Below are 20,044 nucleotides of genomic sequence, written 5' to 3'. Positions count from 1 at the left end.
TAGCTTCAATTAACTCCTCATGGTTGGGATAAATCATTTGACACATCTGTTGCTGAGCTTAAACACTCACTGTACTGCAGGGTCACAGTTGTATTTTTTTCCCTTCTCTTCTCAAACTGTGTAATGAAATGATGCTTTTCTAACTAAGGGCAGTCAGTTTAAATACACTGTCTGCTGACACTGCTCCTCGAGCACTGGGAATGGATGAAGCAGGCTGATGGCCTACCTAACTGCATGGCTGACCTGATCCTTGCTGCTTGGCATGTAGTTAGTTATTTTTTCTCTTGGAAGACAGCAAAATAGTATCCTTTATGAAAGTATTATTATGACCATCTGCAGGATTTTCCAGCCTTGCTGTAATATTTCAGTTATTCCATTTTGCCAATGAGAAACTGCTCTGCCTCTGGAAATCACTGTGTACCTACCGACTCTCCTGTTCCTGCATTTTGTGAAATGGAGATTTAATGCGTGTTCTCAGCTGTAGTTCCCCACATACAGACAGTTTCAGACTGCATTCCTGTCAGGAGCTTTTCTCTTAAAATGGAAGCCCTTTTACCAAAACTCAACATATCTAGAAGCCAAGAAAAATAAGGGTACTTGTCTATTGTTTAGTGAAATGTTTTAAGTATTATGTGGAAGTAATTGCATAGTGTTGTAAGAGTTTGGTCATGTGACTGGCTTATTTGTGGCTAAACTGGATGGTACATTAATGATGCCAAGTTTTAAAATACTAGAAGAACTAAGAGGTGAAGTTATTAACTATGCTGCTTTTGATTTTTTTCTCTTTCTCATTGAAATAGCCCTGATCTAAGAATAGACCTATTGATTTTTTGCAGCTCTGCTTGCAAGGTCGCTTCTACAATGAGGAAGTGTTTCTATTGAAAATGGGATCAGACCCAGTCCATCCATACAAACCTATGCAGACAACAATGCCTTGATAGTTAATTTAATGCCTGATGCTATCTAGCAGTCACATACACTGCTTGAGTTTTTTTCCTAACTGCTTGGAGGACTGTATTCTAGTAAAAGGGTTATAACGGAATTTTCTGCTCAATAAAAGTTTGCACAGATTGTCTGTTTCTACTCACCACGGAAGCACAGAAGCTAAATCATCTATTGATGTCAGTAAGAATCAGATTGGGGTCAGAAGGAAGTGGTGAGGCTTGATACATACAGCTTCTGCTAAAAGCAGCTCTGAGAATACTTGGAAACTTGAATATACATGAATCAGAAGGGGACCACAAAGTGCAATCCGTTTTTAAGCAGAATTCCTTATTGATTTCAGTGGGGGAGACCTTTGAAAAATCAATGACATGCAGCAGCTTTAGGACGTAACAACATGTGTTCAAGGGTGTTAAAGTGATTGGCCTGTGAACTAATCAAGCTGTTAGCAATCACAATTGGAAAGTACCAAGGCAGAAGAAAAAGTGTCAGAGATTTGACAAACAGCAAATATACTACTCATATTCCAAAAGAGATAGCAAAGTACTATCATGTTCTATCTTTAGCTTCCATGTTGCATTTTATTTCTATAAAAAAATGAAAAATAGAAAGGAAAATAGAAAAGTTTCTGGGTAGGTTTTCAAGAACCACCTGGATGTGTTCTTCTGCGACCTGATCTAGGTTGACCTGCTTTTAGAAGGGGAGTTGGACTAAGTGATCTCTAAAGGTCCCTTCCAACCCCTGTAATTCTGTGATATGTAAACATAGGCCTGTCCATAACAATGTACAGTATTAAGCAAATGAAATTGCTGAAATAATGAAAGTGTTCTGAATTTTCCTATAAGATTTGTGCACGTCATTCAGTTCAGCAGATTACTTCAGACGGCATCTTTAGATGAGGGAAAGAGGAGGGGAAGTGCTGTCTCTTCCAAATGCTACCCAACTAAAGCAGATAAGTTGTGCAAAACAGTGATACTCTTTATGTAGGGAATGAAGTATTAATGATGCTGTTTTCATGGTCTTGTCTGAATTAACAGAATTAATGCTTATTGAGACAGAACAATAGCAGGGGATTCTAACTGTCTCATTCAAATTTAGCAGGCACATACTCAAGTCAGAATTCAGCCATATCTACCTTGTTCAATCTTTTGATATTTCAGGATATCTCAGTGTTTGTTTACAAAAAGAATTTACCATGCACAGTGTTAATTTATAGACTATCACATGCCCTGTTAAACCTTAGTGTTTGCTGTGCTGTTCTATGCTTAATTAACACAAACTCAGATCTTTGAACAAAGTGTGGCATAAGGAATGCTCTGTGACAGAACAGTTAGCTTACTCACTCTAGAGAACTTCTTAGGTCCTGGAGAGCAAGAGCTGTGCTTCAGAAAAGTGGTGTTACGCTGTTCTGGTCTATAAATCATACATTTAAAGGAGAAATGGAAATGTTTTACCTTGGGTAAAAAGTAATCATGGGCTAAAACATTTACTTTAAAAATTGTCCTTGTAAAAAGATTTCAACTTGAAGTGTAATGCATTCCTGAATTATTTATGCTATTATATGTATGCAGTTGTTAGCAAGGTGTTCTGTATTGCTCTAATTTTTCATTTCCATTTGGGAATACAGTATAGCAATTGAAACGTATCTTATGAGAGCTACAGTATAATTAAAGCTACGTAGGCACACTGTACCACGAAACCCTGAAAGCATTGCATCAAACTTCAGAAGGAAAACCTGAAAAATTCCTAGTAGCAAACTGCTGAAGTGAGGAACTGTTAACGAAGGGAACCTCTAGAAAGATGACTGGTGTCATTTAAACCTGTACTGATTAATCCACGAGAGAGATGATATTAGAGATATGAAAATCTGGCATTCTTTTTTGCTGAGAACTGTATCTTTTGTAAGTTAATGCAACATGATTTCAGTGCTTTTAACTAAGAGGTTAATGAAAGTATTCCTTTTTAAATGGACTAGGAAACATGGTAAGATTGGAGATGCTATGGTGCTGCTGACCAGGGCCAGTTCAGTAGGGAGTGAAGTGCTGGATCTGTATTGCTCGTGCAAGGATGTATGTGTGTTTGCCCTCTTTTGTTGCTGTTGCCATTCCCAGATGATAGTATGATATTTGCAAAATGTATTTTCAGCAGTTATTTATTTTTACAAAAAGACTCCTGATGGATGAAATTTCCTACTGATGTAAAACCTCAAATATTACGTGCTGACATTTTTCCTGCAATAACAGCACTGGTGAGCTACAGTGTTCCTTGCTATGTCCTTAAGAACCAAAGTTCCTTCTGAAGGAGTTTTCCTGTTAGCATTTCCTCTGCCCTTGTTCCTTCCCTAGTTTAAGCCTTGTTTCACAGACTGCTTCTGTCCAAAGGAACAAAAAACCCCCACCAGCTTTTTTTTTGCTTGTTTCTTTTGACACCAACACAGTATGTCTGTCTGTGCCTATGAGAGAACTATATTGAAATAGCTTTCTTTGTGAATTCCTCATTGCTATTCATTGGTGGAGATTGTCACGTAAGGGTCAAATTAGAACTCAGTCAACCAGAGCAGCAACGAAAGGAGCCAGGCTCAAGATCTTCGCCATAAGGTCTGAGAAGGAGTTTATTTGGGATTTGTTACGTGTAATATATATATGTATATATTTAAATTTTATCTCATTTTCCAAAGTATTGCTCTTTTGTTGGTAGAAACTGAATTATGCTTAATTTATTCCCTCTGGTCATTTGCTTGAGAAGCAGTCTTTACTCTGCCTCCTGACTTTCATCTTCAAGCATATCTTTACCTGGTTTTGTTATATATAGTAAGTTTTGAGCATATAAATTACTTCTGTTAGTTTAAGAAAAACAAGTTTTTTAGTGTGATGGTCCCATGCCCTTTGAGGTTGGATCCATACAAAGAAAGGATCATATTTCTGGTACTTTGGCTCCAACACAAGAAATCATGTTTATGCTGGCTTCAGGAAGGCAGACAGTACCTGGTCAAGCATAAAATCTGCTGGGGCAAAATTACTTTCCGAAAATGTTCTAAGACATTTGAACCAGCAAAGTCAGTTTGTCCTGGCTCTGCATTTCATGCCATATGGTTGCAGCATTTTTGATGTGGTAGTAGCATAAAACTGGATATACTGCTTCACAGAACCAAGCCTTTGCAAAATGGATCCTGTCCTGTACATTCTCCAGAAAAAATAGGTACTAAATTTGCAGTTACTGACCCAGAGAAGTTTCGGTGTTAACTGGTTTAAGACAAAAAAGATCAGAGATGTATAGAACTACACAAATGAACAGTTTCATATAGGATTAGATTACAGACAGGTAGAACAAACAAAGTGGCTGTAAGCCATTGTGCAGTGTGCATCTTTTAGAAATGAATATACCATCTCAAACAGGTATCCGTGAAATGATCTTGAGCCATTTGGGCACTCATAAATCAGACATGGGGCATAAAGTTGCATGCCTAAATAATAATTCTCATTTCTGAGAGCATCGTGTGAAGTTTCTGTGTTTTAAAATGTTTGGCTACAATATCCAGTTTTGTAACATTCAAATTCCTCATTCCAGCCCAGAGTTTTCCCTAATTTAGGACATTAACAGTCTTACAGGAACATGCAAGTATTGATCACTGGTAACAAATCAAATTAACCAAAGTTTTGAGTTTTTTCCTTAGGACTCTCAGGATTAGCCTCTCTGAATAGTGTTTCTTTTTCTTCCAAGTTAGGAGGAAAACAGTATAATAAATAACTTTTACAACATAGTGAGGAGAACTTGGGAGATGATTGGGTACAGAAGAGACTGTAATAACTTATTAACTAACTCTGTCTTCTCTTTCCTCTCTCTTGCAGCTGGTTCTGCTTGAGGCTGCTCTCCTGTTTTGTCTATACTTTTCTAGTCTTAGTGGGTGATGTCACAGCAGCTCTAACATTCAGACCCCAGTAATCCACTCGGTGTGTATCACTTGGTTTTCTCTGCATGCCTTCTGATGTTGCATGGGGGATAACAGTCATTTTACGTGACTCATCTCTTTTGGCGAAAATATGGTGAAAATATAATTAGCATGCGTTGTGCTTCAGTTCCATAGACTTATTTAAGCCTCATTTTTGCTTTCATTCTGATGGTCTTATTCCCTGTAGAAGCACATAGCTACTGTTTCCTTGCATGCTCACAGGCTTTCATGTTTGCTTCTACAGCTGCTGATTTACTGTATGTACCAGCTTCTTGTTGCTCATCATAGTACTGTCTCTTATCAGCAGGATCTAGTGGACTTGAATTGGGCTGGGAGAGAGAAATAGTGGGACAGCTATGCTCAGTATTCAGTCTATTGGACCTGAGAAATCACCTGTATGCCCTGAGAGCCACTTCCCCTTCCACTGAGAGAAGCCTCTGCAATGTTTTGTACCTGACTGGCAGACACTGCTCTCTTTAAATGCAGCTTGCTCAAGTATCTTGACCTCTCTTAATCTCAAGGGCTCTTGAAAAACTCTTGACTATTGGCTACATCTTATATTAGCAAAATTAGTGTGCAAAGTTAACTTTCATTTTTGCAGAGTGCCAAGGGGCTCTAGGCAGCCTTCAAACTTGGTCATTGAGCTGGGATAGTAGCAGTACATAGGACTCTCTTTTTGGCTTTTTGCACAGGGGTGATTTTCATCCCTATTAAACACTTAAGCTGAATTGATTTATAGAAGACCTTTTGATGCATTAGATCTTCATATGAACAGTCAGAAAAAAACAGGTCCTCTTACTTTGCTCTATCTCTAATGCAACACTAATATATTTAGAGTCACGTAGGCAGGCGAGAGATTTGCTGCTGTCAGCATAGCCTTTGACACTCTGTAGGCAAGTGTTTGCTGTGTTTAGAAGTGCAGCCTAAGGAATATTTTTTACCTGGCTGCTATAGGTCTAATATTTTCATTTATTTATACTCTTTTCCATGCACTTTAATTTATTTACAAATGGTAGCAAATTGCAAGTGGCAGCCTGAGTAACTAACTCATGAGTCGGTACTTTTATTTTTCTTCTCTAGTCTAGACTGCTGATAATGTAAATTGTTGAAACCCTGGGTAAATAATTGGGAGTGCAATCAACAGCAAGCATGTATTTATCTGCTAATAAAACATTTGAAATGCAGAAGTCTGTCTTTGTCCAACAGTTCTTAAAAGGCAGTTATTGGTCCTGCTGCTGTTTCTGCATGGCAATTAGGATTTTTATGGTCACTAATTGTACATCTGAAAATTTATACAGTTTATTTTCTGCCTGTGTTTTTCTTTGCACAGAGAAAAGAAGTACAACATTTATGTTTGTAAGGAGGTTAACATTATATTTTCTACATGAAGATCTCTGTAGGTCCCTAGAGATTTGTACCATTTATAGAGCGCAAATTTTCTAGGTTCTCTCATGTGTGGCATAAAGGGCTCATAACTCATTAAGGACCTTCTGAATGGGATCTTGGTCACATTCTCAGAATGTGACTTGAAAGTTATATACCAGCTCAGGCTTCAACTGTGACTTTCATTATTAAAGCTGTTACTGCGTCAGAATCTCTATTAGAGGAAATGCTTCTTGATTTTTAATGTGCAGTTGGTAATGCTTTGCCTTAGAACTGGAATCTGCATTATATATTCTAAAGGAAACGCTTAAAAATAATCAGTTATTGTAGTTTACATCGTATAATCTCCTTCCTACATCCTTACATTTTGACATTAGTCTATAGATGTAGCCAGCCTGATGGGCCCTCAAAAGATAATGGCTATGTTGTATCATAGTAGTTGCATGTTGTGGAAGAGCTGCTTTAGCTGCAGACAATGAATCACCTGAAAGATGAGCCCCTGTGGGGAGTGATTGAGGAAACCTGAGTCGCTCCTCTGTGGCACCACTGAGGAGCCTGTCTCTGTTAATTCCTGGCCCAACTGGACTCTTCTTAGGCCTGGAGCCCTCACCTGAGGTGTGTTTGGATCTGCGTGTCAGTCAGGCTGCTCCTCTGTTCTGATACAAGGGCAATGATAATTAATAACCAAGTAGCTATTTTTAAGAACGCATGGTTAGAAGTGCCCTTCACCCCAACCCAAACCCCAGGTATGTTTTTCTCAACATATGACTAGTGCCTGGGTCGGTGAAGCCCCACTTCTTTCATACTCCCTCTAAGGAGTCTGTGAGCATGTCTGCACTGCTGGGAGGAAAGACAACAAACAGAGCTGTCTCCATCTGTGCAAAGCAGGGAAGCACAAAAGCAGAAACATGGAAGTTGGCTGCACATGAGCCAGCTTAGGTCCAGAAAGTCTGGCTGTGTTTTTGTGTAGCTGTGCCAGGGCCAAATCATGCTGAGCTGTAGCAGGTGAGTCACGCACTCCAGTCCTGTGTGATACAGACTTCTCATGAGTCACACTATCCTTTTAGATGGTTGTGATTCTCCTTTGCAGAACCCAACAGAGTCTCTGAAGGTTTTATCAACTTCTAATAATCTAGCAAAACGAGATGTAGAGTGGAAGGTCTCTGAAGCTGACAGCTTGGTCTATACTTGACTAATTTGTGACATCTGAAAAGCCCTTTGGTGGTTTTTGGTTTTCTTTCAGAATCTAAATAGAAGTTAAATAAATACATATATGAAAATAAGTCACTTCTGCTTACTGATCTGAAAACATGAAAGGCTCAAGTGATAGTTATATGTAAATGTTATGAGATTAATACATGGTAACCCTTACACTGTTTCCAGTGTGATTTCATACCAGCCTGATTCCTTTCAACAGCAACTCCCTGAGAGTTTAACAATGAAGCACAGAGCTACTGGCATGTTACTTCCCATTAAATCAGGATGTATGTCACCGGGTTTGGGTCTGTTACATCTGCCCCAGTGTCTTTTGGACCTGTTGGATGACTTGAGCCATGTATGACAAAAGAAGTGAGACCTTGGGCTTACTTACAAATTTCCAACAAATTGTGTGAAAACATGCAGCTTAATATCTACTAAGATCCCTCTTTTGGGAACATAACACTATATGACCACATTATCCTTAGCTACCGAAGAATCAGCACAAGGGAGAGACCTGATAAATGTAAGAGTCGTGGGAAAGGCATCAGTCAAGAGTGTGCATCATCCTAAAGGCACTGACCATTGAAATGCAGAGCTTCAGGAAACCAGGCTTTGCTACTACCAGTGCTCATGAAAATCCCTGCTGATATATGGAATATAAAGAATCTCTGGCAGCAGGAAGAACCGCTCCTGATTTGCACATCAAGGGACGATTTCTAGGGACTTAACTCCCGGCATAGAATATGAACTGTTCTTGAATTACAGGAGCTGGAGGATATTCTGCCTCTGTGCTCATCTCAGAGGTGCTCTAAGTTGTTTAGTAGTAAATTGGTTACTTGTTTAGCTTTAGTGAAAGGGTTCTCTGGAAGCCACCATTTAAACTTATATTATGTTACTGATTTTATACTCTTGGGAAAACATTTTAAATTATGTTCAGATTATAGATCTGTGGAATCAGTGGGGAGTTTTGCTGCCTGCACCATAGAGGTGGAGATAGGGTTGTAAATGGAATCTTTCATAACCCTGCTAGGGAAGACAAAAGGCAGAAGATATATCCCATCTATCTGCTTTCTGACTTCTTCCTGTGTTAAGAGACAAGCAGTGTTGTGTGTTTGTCATGGAAGATGTTTGATTTTGGCTTTTTCATTTGCATTATTAGTGAACAGCTGCATGAAGGACTGTTTCATTGGCTACCATGCTGAAATCATCAAGCACATTTCAACTGCAATTGTACTGTCTGTATTTAAAAATATTTTCCATATTACAGTGTCCTCCTGCAATTTAAAAATAAAAACTATTTTCAGCTACTGTGTGTAAAACTGGTGGGGTGGTGGGGGTGGGTAGTGTCCATTCCCTTGGAAAAAATGGACACAACTGTTTTCTTACACCATAAAGTTTCTGTTTCTAGAAATGTTATACTTCTCACTTGTGCCATTAAAGACAAGAATTCCAGGAGAGGATCGTGTTCCTCATTCCCTCCAAAGCCATATCTTTTTTTATATATTTCTTTTAAGTACATTATTATTTGCACAGTGAAATTGGCTTTGCAAAAGGGATGAAAACTCTTGTCAGAGCAATTTTAGCAAAAAGATCAAAGGAATCAAATTTAAATTCTCTCCAAGGTGAGCATGTGGGTTTTTTTCTTTTTTTGAACAGGGAAGCCTTGGATTAATTACTTTTCATTTAAAATGAAATGGATGGAAAGGAAGTCTTTTCAAAGAGCACTGCAGTTGCTTCTTAAGAGTGAACAGTATTTTAGAATGATGACTAACAATGTGCATTTTTATTTTTAACCTCTGACCTGTGCCCTCCCCACTCTTTTACCTAACCCTTTCCATTTGCCCTGGTCAGTTAACAGGCAGGACCATTTGAAAACAAACATGGATGACTATGATATCAGGTCTGCTGCCAGCATTTTAGCATCTGTTAAAGAGCAAGAAGCTCGTTTCGAGCGGCTTACCCGTGCACTTGAGGAAGAACGGCGCAATGTCTCCTTGCAACTTGAGCGTGCCAATCAGCCTGCAGACCGAATGAGCATTTGCAACATTGGCAATGGTCAGCCACTGGCAACCGCCTGGCAGCAGCTTGTACTGCAGGTAACAGCCTGCTCATTTTACCTGTTGCTAGAGTTCACCTATACCAGAATTTCCCATTGCAGAAAGTCAGGTGCATTGTGTTTGTCATCAGCATTTCATTTGGTAGCTTGTCTTCTGATACCCCAGAGTTGGCGTGCTTAATCAATTAATTTGGCTGCTCAGACTTTAGAGCCTTGGCTTAGAAGTTGCTCTTGCTTCCTCTTAGCTCATGTGATACTTTTAAAAATGTATGCACCTCAAGTATTAAACCTTGATGTGAGATCTTTTATACCCTCCTCTAAGTGTATGCACTTGCTGTAGTATGGTGATGTGCTGGTGACTAAAAAAGAAGGCTGAATCATAGTCTCCATAGCAAACAAAATTTCCATTAGAAATAGCTGGACTTTGAATAGAGGAGACAGCATGAAAAGCAGGGATTTCCCTCCTGCAAAGTCTTATTGTTTGTGTAGGGAGGACTTCATAATTTGATTCTCATGTTTATTGAATCGATAGACTTTATTTTAATGATGGAAACTGTCTTTGTGGGAGCCTTAGATTTCCAAATGTTGTTTTGCTTGATATGTGTTCCTTAACTGTTTAAATGTGCAATGATAAACTACTTACATCTCAGAATTACTTAAGCTCACAAATCACTCTGACATGCAAGGTAAGTCATGCAGAAGCAATAGTGCCATTTGTGAAGGCCTGTTTCCTAAGAAAACATTATTCAATTCAAAGAAAAACTCCAGGCTATGGAGATTCTAAAAGTTGTTTCCCAATTATACCAGACTGTTTTACAATTATACTTGCATTGAGCTGTATTCAGGCAGACTTTGCATTATATTAGGTTAGCGCAGCTTTTCTAGTAACAGCTGCCATGTTTCTGTATCTGTAGATGCTTGAATATGGAACCTCATGTGAAAGGAGCAGCCTGCGCTGGGTAGGCTAAAAGTCTGCCAGTAGTTGATAGGTGCTGTAGGTTGTTATCCTCTGATTAGCAGCTGGGCTGGGGAGAGAGAGGGGAGACATGATCACATATTTTTCATAGAAAAAGGACAAGTTCACCTTCATTTTTTCTGAATGACTTTGTGAGAAGTTCCTGATTAATAGCTCCAGAATGAAATTCCTTATCCACAAAACTGATGAAGCATGAGTTTTCTGCAGTCTTATGGCTTAAGGTCTAACCACTTCCAAGAAAACTTAATAAAAGTGTTTAAGTTACTGGAGTCTACGTGACTGTTATGGAGAAACACCTTCTGTAAGTGACCCCAGACTGAATCTGTGTACACTCAGCTCATTGCCACTGGGTGAGGGGAGCTTTAGTTCATGTTGAGGTTTTTAGAGTGGCTTGTATATGAAATAAAATAGTTGAAGAGATAAATATGCACAGTTATGAATTAATGTAGGGTTATTTCTGTACATTTTCATTAAATGTACTGAGGACCAAATTCCCCCCTGACTTACTAGAATTAATTAAACAGTGTTAAAATGAAGGATGAAAGCTGTATGTATATTCAGTGTAATGCAGAATGTATGATATTGTCTTTTTGTTATAAATGGCATTTTGTTGGTAAGAGTACACAGAGCAGAGTGCACTCTATATGCTGCTGTCTGTGAGGATTGTTCATGCACTGTAGTGACATGCAACTATCTGAAGCCATGTTTCAGCAAGGACTGACTTATTTCTGCTTATCACCCTATTCAACCCTATGTTGTAAGTAATATCACAAAATAATTCAAGTAGTAGCTTTTCCATTTGGAAGTTGCATAGGTGACTATACGTAATCTAATTGTTCTTCACAGAATTTGGGCAAAACATGAGGGTTAACTCCATTTTATGAGAATGTCAAATAATTATTAATGATCTCAACAACTAGGCATCAGATTTCTGTGTTACTTGAGTGTCAAAGTGGAGTCTGTCAAAGGGATTTGCTAGGGAAGTGTGTACAGTTAGAGCTTTAACAGAGCCTCTCTCTGTACTTTTATTGTAATATGTGTTCCGAAACCTATTCTCTTCTTAGAAGGAAATTAAGCTTCAAGTTTTGTTTTGTTTAATTTTAGAAAAGGAAAAATAGTATATAAGCAATGTGCCAGAAGTGTAACAGCTTTCTGAAGTCCTCAAAAGACAGAATCAAGGACTTATGCAAATATTGATCATTGCGTCTAATTAATGAATTCTGGCTTTTTTTGCCAACCACTCTTTCACCTCATTCCATAACAACAGCTCCTTGTCATAGGCAGCCCATTTAGCCATTCTCTTCACTTCCTGGTGAGTTTTACCTGTTCAGTCTGAATGTAAAATACTTAAATGGAACATGTGAACTGGGGTGCACTTGTTGATATGCGCTGGGAGTGTTCATGGCATTGTGTCTTTTGGTGCCTGACAAGAAATATCTGTAAATAAGCTCAGGGATGTGCTGCAGTTGCCAAAACTATGTGTGTGCACATTTCTTAGTTTTACATTAAGAAAGTGTGTGGGATTTTTCTACTAAGTATCTTAAAGATGTTTTTAATGGGAGAAGTTGATTACTTGGACGATCTAAACAAATCATTAATGGTTTGTTCACATATAAGTTAGAAATAACTGATGGGAAGTTTTACCAGAGGAAGGTTTTTTGGGAGATACTGTCCATACAATAAGACATCCCAAATGTTGCTGAAATGTCTTCCATTAATATTACTGAGTCTTTGATCAAGGTAATGGCCAAAGCATTCATGTTTTCATAACCCACTGTAGAAAGCAGTGCCTGCCAAACCTTCAGACTGTGCAGAGGTTTTGTACCCATCTCTCCTTCTTGCAAGAGGCAATAACCAGCTACTGCAACAGTAGGCAGTAGGGAGAGGTGCTGTCTGTAGTTATTGCTGTTGAACAAGTGGAGTAAATGCAACTTCTGCCCCATGTGGTGTCCCCAGTCTTAAAGCTGGCTACAGTCAGATTTGGTTGCCGAGTGTACATGAATTAGGGTGTTTCAATTCTAGAATGTTTGGAAGATACACAAAATTATACATGTGTTACTATGGATTTTGAAGTGGCCAAATGAAGTGCTTAGCCAGACTAAGACCCCTCTGGACAAAAGGTTGTTAGTTATTCAGTGAAAAACCTTTGCATTGCTCTGAAAAACATTAACATTTAATGGAATTTTTATCATAGAGCTTTTATCTGGTTAATAGAAATCTCCTAACAATCCTTCCAGTTTTTAAGGATGTTCCTTGCTCTGGCTTTGAGTGGTGAAAGCCACAAACCTGGCCGCTGGGATTTGTATCTGAAAGGGAAAATCTGATTCTACTAAAAAGAGCAGATCTGCCTGGTAATGTGTATTCGTGTTTGCTTATCTAATTTTTTGCAGTGAAAAATGTAAATTAAATTGTTTTAGTTGTTATAATATCTCAAGCTGTGGGAGTCTTGTCAGTCTTTGCCTTTTCATTAGTTTACCAATGCAGGCACAGTCCAATAAGCTTCTATGTCACCGGTGAGTAGCTGCTAACATGGATCTTCTACGTGTTAAAGTATCTGGTTGATAATGTTTTATCCAAGCTTGATAGATCTTAATGTACTTCATGTGTGCAGTATTTAGTTTAATCTACCTGGTTCTGTTTCACTTCTTTTCAAGTCAGCCTTCTGCTGTTCTTCACAGCGGGAACTAAAGTTGGACAGGGAGAAAATATGAAAGTGGTATGTAGTACAGTGGGCTGAATGCACAAAGCTGCAACGTTATCACTGGATAGCTAACCATTCAGAGCATAACTTTTTAATAATAAAGAATATTCCTTTTTTAATATATACTTATATTAAAACAGCAGACATGTGAAACTTATTAAACAAAAGGCTATATCCTGTGTTGGTTTAAACTGGCATGGCTCCACCGGTCTCAGAATCTCAAGTCTGATCAGCTGGGGAGCTGAACAACAATGTTTGCATTCAGAGGTTGTTTCCCCATTGGTAAAAGTTGACAATTTCCATTCCTGTTAAGGTTTCATAACCAAAATAAAATACAGCATTCAATAAACCTCTTTTGCCAACAAATACACTGTAACAATTCTTGGACAGTGATTTTGCAGTGACCTATGGAGCTTTGGGAGGGGTTCCTGTTATGAAGAAGGTAGGTATTATCCCCCTTCTTACAGGTAGGAAAGCTGTGGGACTTGCCAAATCTCACATGATATTAATAAAAGAAATCAGCCCTTTGCATGCTGGTGCAGTCTTACCTACCAGATGAACTTTTATGCCTCTAAGAAGTAACATAAGTTATCTGAGAAATCTTTGCAGTGACAAAAGCATCCAATCATTGAAACCATATTTTATTTGACTGTTCCATTCTTTTAGGTTCCCTGTGGTGAGTTTGCTGGAGTGTTTTTATGTTTGGTTTTTTTTTTAGATACATCATCTGGTACATGTGGCTAAGGAGGTACTGGGATAGAGTAAACCCAAAACAGTGACTGTGTATGTGCCCATATGTTAGTATAATACAGATATTGCCACATGATTTTACAAAGCCTCTTATTAAAAAAGCCAATCAGCATAAATTCACCCTGGTCTACCTTTTTTTCATAGAATTTCTTTAAAACCTAGTGGGTTTTTTGTTGCAAGTGTTAAAGAATTCTGGTGTACTTTATGGAATATTTCTCACACATCAAACAGTAGTTCCCATGCCTGATGCTACAGAATTGGTAAAGGCTCCTCAGGAGTAAATAGTGACTGAACAATGGCTGTAGGGTTAGTGGTGAGCTCTACAGAGGTCTTGTCAGTCAACATGTGCCAGAAGACCTATGACTGCAACTCTAATATGGATCAGTTTTAGTGACTAGTTTCTTCCCCTAAAAGGAGTAATAAAATAACTTCTTTCATTTTCAAAAGCAGAATAAAAGTTTTGGATCCTGTTTTGACATTAAACTTAAATCCAGACCGCTCCACTGATGAATATTTGACTCAGCATTAAGCCAGCAGCTTTAAAGGTTTCATCCTATCAATCTGTTGTGCTTTTTCACACCATATGAGTCAGGCTTGCTGAGATTCTTAGTGGTAAAGTGTGCAAGTGTGTTGTATGGCTGAAATTGCTAATAATCAGACTAAGCTGAATTAGCATAGTATGATACCAATGAATAAAGCTTACTATCTTTTATTTATGTATCTGTTACACCTAATAGTATAGATTATTACACAGGCTTCTCGTCACTTGTTAAGCCAGCCCTATGCATGATTGTGCAATTCCAGTAGTTACCATGGCACAAATACGGTGTTGGAGGCAGAACTGAGCTTGTTTGTAACTTTTGTAATACTGTGCACAATAATTTGGTCCCTTAGGCATGACTGAGACAGACTTCTCTGAAATAGGGCTTGTGGTTATGCCATTTATAAAGGCTTGTTAATGATTTACTGCAGCCTGCTCTACAGTCATTTTGTACTACTGTAACTATTTCACTATAGATTTGGATTTTTTTTCCTCTCCTGTTCTTTAAACTGAGAGACTATAATTAGTGTGATATCAGGTATGGTACACTGTCAGAAATGTATCTTGTGTAAGTCCTGTTAGGGATTGTTCCCCTTTGTATGTAGCCACCCATCAAAGTGGTGGAGTTACAGTAACGCAAAAGCTGTTGCTTCTGAACTAAGGAAATAAACACAAGAAGAAGTTGTTTTAAAGATAAATCAGGAGAAAACAACCTAAATAATATGTGATGAGATTTCTTAGTCAGCCTTTATTTATTGCTACCATGATTATTCATTTGTTAAGAGGTAATAACACAGGCTCAAAATTATCTACTGTAGTTAATTAGCGTCCTACCTCTAGAACTGGTAAGAGCTTTTTTCATGTTTCGCCAGGTCAGACATATGTTTGACCATGCTTCTTTGTAAATTCCTTTAAAGTCTCAGTGCAAAAATTCCCTAACTTTGTGTTTAACGAAGGTATTAACAAAATAGAGTTGAAAGGAAGGCAGAGAGTAATTAAGAAACTTCATAGAAAAAACCCCAAACAGTCTGTGATTTCTTTAAACACCCTTGCCTAAAAAGACCCACAAACATGTCAGTAATCAACCAAGTTAATAAAATTCATTTTCTCTCCACTTTGCAAATGTGATTCTAGCTGTTCAAGGAAAGCAACATATGGAAAAAAGCGATGGAATATTTTCATAGTTATGATTTGGATCATTTATATTTCACCTTATGTTCCAGAGAAATGACACCTGTTTAAAAACTAACACAGACATTTTCCTTTTTAAAAATTACTTCTAGGCAGGTATTTTGCAGCCATAATTAAGCACCAATGTTCTTCAGTCTTTATGTTTATCTGAGGTACCTGTGACTTCTGCCAAAAGTGACATTTTGTGAATTGAGGATCAGTTTCAAGCAAAAGGTGAACTCTAAAGCATACCAGAACACATGGTGAGATTTCTTGTTTAAGAACAAGAAGATTAGCTCAAATTGCTTTTCTAAGAAAATACAATCAAGTTAACCTTTCTGAGTTACAGCTTAGGCAACAATACACTCGTGTCTATATTTCATTACTTCTATTTAAGATTCTCTGCTCCACGTTGACATAGTACAGACTGTTAGAATACAGAGGCTGTTCCCTGTGCTTTGATAGTAAGAACATGAGTGCGTTAATGTTGTATATAGGTTTGAATATATGCAGAGAAGAAGTCAAAATGGATTCTGAGTTGCACTGAGTCATCTGAGTTACCTTTTCTTGTCCTCTAAATCTCATACAGAATGCAGTTCCAGCTTTGCGTGTAAAGTTCTGTGTAATTAGTTCTAGTTTGTAGTGCCTCTTGGCATCCTTTGTTATATAACATCTTTGTGCTCACATTAAGGGACTGACAGCATGGAAAATTACTTGGGGTTTTTTTTTTTACGTTACAGGTGAGGTGAGCTACAGCCAACAATGCTGTTGGTTCAGGACAGTACTGTTTCCTGCTACTGAATACCTAGAGACCTCATTGCTAGCTAACCCATGTACATTCTACTTCTCCTAGTACTGAGCAGATTGCAAAATGAAGAAGAATTTGTAGGGGTAGTCCTAATTCCTTCATAAGCCCAGTTGAAACCACTGAAATGTAAGCTGTGCTTCTGGAGCACAGCCTGGTTTCATGTCAGTTCTATCTTGCCTGGTTTCATGTCAGTTCTATCTTGCCTGTTCTCCAGCCAGCTGCTGGTGCCCCTGCTCAGCTCCCCTGTCTCTGTAATTCAGCTCTTGTGTTCTTTTGGCCTCCAGGTCACTGTGCAGTTACACATGCACTAGCTATGCCATCAGCCTGATCCTTTAAATTCAGTACGTATGAGTAGTCTTACTGAATTTCTAGGAATGACCTGGGTCAGGTTTCAGCTTCTGCATATGTGCTGCAACTATTCAAAGGTTCTGGGAGGGAAGGAGTGGAGAGATTTGGGAATATGATTCCCATGGGAGAGTGAGCTCTCCCAGTGAGTTGGCCAGGATCAGAATTCACTGTGAACTGAGAGATATTTGCAGTACCTACAAATCCCAGCACAGTTAGGAACTGGACCAGAGGCTGTTACTCAGCTACTTTTCAGGGAGATATGTGTCCCATGCATGAGATCTGATCCTGTCCCTGGCTTCTGCTGTGTTGGAGATAACAGTTGAGTTTAGCTTGTAAGTTGGAGCTTTTGCCACCTTTTTTATGGGCCATTGTCCCATCTCTGAGAAAACATCAGCTCTGGTTTACACTGACAGGCAGGATCTTTTGCTGATAGCTCAGCAATGGTGGAAACTGGAAGCAAGGAACTGATGTTTCTCAGGGCCAAAGTACTGCACATGGTTCAAGATAGTGTTGCTAAGCCAGCCTGTACCTTACAGGAATTCAGCCAGAGCAGGAGCTCTCTCAGAATTACTGCAGGAGTTTTAAATAGAATCATAAAATCATTCAATCATTTTGGTTGGAAAAGACCTTTAAGGTCATTAAATCCAACTACTAACCTAACGCTGCCAAACCCATCACTAAACCATGTCCCTCACTAAACTGTGTCCCTCAGCACCTCTTCTACACAGCTTTTAAACATCTCCAGGAATGGAGACTCCACCACCTTCCTGGGGAGCCTGTGCCAGTGTCTAACAATCCTCTCAGTGAGAAAGTTCTTTGTAATATCCAATCTAAACCTCCCCTGGTGCAACTTGAGGCCATTTCCTCTTGTCCTGTCACTCATTACTTGGGAGAAGAGACTGACTCCCACATTACTACAGCCTCCTTTCAGGTAACAGTGGACAGGGATCATGGCTCGTCTCCGCCTCCTCTTAAATGAGACTTTCTTAAAGGGACAGTATGGCCTGTTGCACAACTGTGGGCTCAAGGAGCCCCTGCTGTGTTTACCTTTCTGCTGGGATTACCCAAATTCCAAAATAAATTCTTAATACCTGCTTCCCGTATTTCAGGAGGAATGCAATAGCACAAGGCTAACAACAGAAAAAGTCTTTGAGCAACAGGCGTCATGGTATGTGTCGTATGAGAGCCTCTGGAAGATGGACTCAAGTAGTATCCCTGTGAGAATATACATTTCCTGCTTCTCTGTTTCTTGTTATAGCTGCTCCCCTGTGATTATTCTTCAGTCTTCATTCAAGGCCTTAGATGGTAAAAACGTGGATACAGAAGTGAATAGAAATAATAGCTTCAATTTCAGCAACAACTAAGATTTGACCAGCTGCATCAGAAGCTGTGAAGTGCTTTCCAGAAGGGATTTATTAGATAAGCAAACCACCTAAACCCCACATATTAAGAGTTATTTAGGGCTCAGATCTGCTGGCATGCAGCAGAATCCACCCAAAATCTGCTGCACTGAGAAATGTTCGTATAAAACTTTGTCAGCAAATCTAGTTCAAAAGTAGATCCCACAGGAGTCATTAAAACATTTTAAAAAGATAACCCAGCAACTGTCTGGTAAAGGAAAGAACTCTCTTATTCTTTCCAACACAATGATTTGGTTTTTCAAAATGTATTGACATACTACTTTACATTTCCACATGTGCAGGTTGAAAACATCTCTTTTAAGCTCAAAGAACATGCCTTTGCAGAAATTCCACTTTTCTCTCTGTCAACAGTACCTCACTTTCATGTCTCACACTTCATCTCCTCAGTATGTGCTCTGCAACATTATATGGTAACTGCTACATTCCAAAGTGCCATCTAATGTTTGTCAGCAGGACAGCAAGTGGTTTATACTAATGATGATAACAGTGCAAAGCAAAGACCACATTTACCCTATGCATCTCAAGTATCTTTGCACTTTCATTTGCCTTGAAAAGTCTCAACTTCTTTTGTTTGGTGTGACATTTTATTGAATGAGGTTTTGGAAGCAATTGAAAGGTAAAGATTTTCTTGTTGTATTTGCCAAGATTTGTGAAAGAATAATTTCCTCCAATGTTAACCTTTCTGGCCTGGTACTGTGCCAGGTTTAAATGAAAATTATTTAAATTGAATGACAAAATTACAGTTTCATGATATTTTTCCACGATTTTGTGTTGCTTTACTAATAGAACTATGTTTTCTTCAGAAGTATACATAAGAAACACATTCAAAATGAATTCTGCTTGCTGTGTGTATCTTATTATGTAAACAGGCATCTAGTTTGTTCTTTGCATGTCTCTGAGTGTTGCAAGATCAGTAAGTATGACTGCAAGTAATTATTAAAAATGTTTTAAAACCGGAATGTTCAAATGTAAACATTAAAATATTAAAGAGCAATATCAGGTTTAACAGGATGTTTTTAAAAGAACGACTTTCTAGTCACATTTGCCACATTTACTTCTTGATAATTTAAAAGTGAAACATCTTCCATTTTAAAGTTGTGACTTATTTTCTTGTTCTGCTGCTCGTTTATTTCTCAGCCAGCAGAACATGACTAATTGTACTGGCTTTCTGCGATTTTTCATTCTCCTACATTTTGGTTCCAAGCATACTACTGAACTAGTTCAGCTGGGATATTCAGGAGGAAAGACTTCAGACCCTCACAAACCCTTTTTTTACTGTATCTCTCAATTTTATGAAAAGACTTTGTCAGTAATGCAGGCCTTGATCTGCGCACGTAGGAGCGAGGCAGAGCTTTGTCCCTACAAGGCATTGCACAGGAGTCAGTCGGTCTCCGTAAGCCTCTACCCCTGCAGATCCTCCAAGAATGGTTTGCAAAAACTTTAAAACCAACAAGCTGGCAAACAGGCAATTTCCTCTTCCCCTGAACCCTGTGAGCTTTGAACCTGAAAGGTTCAACTTGGCTTTTAAAACCAAAACTTTTCTACTGTTCCATTTCAGCTGTCTTCAGTATCTGTAACTCTTGTTAACTACCGCTGAAAGAGCCCAAAATGAATGGTGGGTTATGGTGACATTGATGAGTTACCGAGCCTTTTGCTAGTTTAGGCCATCTTGTTAATGGTTCAAATTATGCTCTCTCGCTTGCTTTGTCACAAATGTGGAGTAATTCACTGAAGTCATCAGTGTGACTGAGAACAGAATGGCCAAAGATGGCCATGGGCAGCCTGAGGCTGGATGCCAA

General features: G+C 38.7%; 1 protein-coding gene across 13 annotated transcripts in view; it reads left to right on the top strand.

The window, feature by feature from the left end:
- Nucleotides 1-20,044, top strand: part of ARVCF (ARVCF delta catenin family member) — a 268,860-nt gene that overhangs the window by 97,562 nt on the left and 151,254 nt on the right. For 7 of the 13 annotated variants that reach the window (XM_062010374.1, XM_062010375.1, XM_062010373.1 and 4 more), the window contains one exon: nt 9,326-9,570. The exons of the other annotated variants lie outside the window; for them this stretch is intronic. In XM_062010374.1, the coding sequence (XP_061866358.1) occupies nt 9,355-9,570 (216 nt within the window). In that variant the 5' untranslated portion in view covers nt 9,326-9,354. The remainder of the gene's footprint in view (nt 1-9,325; nt 9,571-20,044) is intronic. 13 annotated transcript variants of the gene reach the window in all.

The sequence above is a fragment of the Colius striatus genome, chromosome 17 (assembly GCF_028858725.1).
Source record: "Colius striatus isolate bColStr4 chromosome 17, bColStr4.1.hap1, whole genome shotgun sequence".
Taxonomy (NCBI): Eukaryota; Metazoa; Chordata; class Aves; order Coliiformes; family Coliidae; genus Colius; species Colius striatus.
This window is presented reverse-complemented; position numbering and strand designations above follow the sequence as displayed.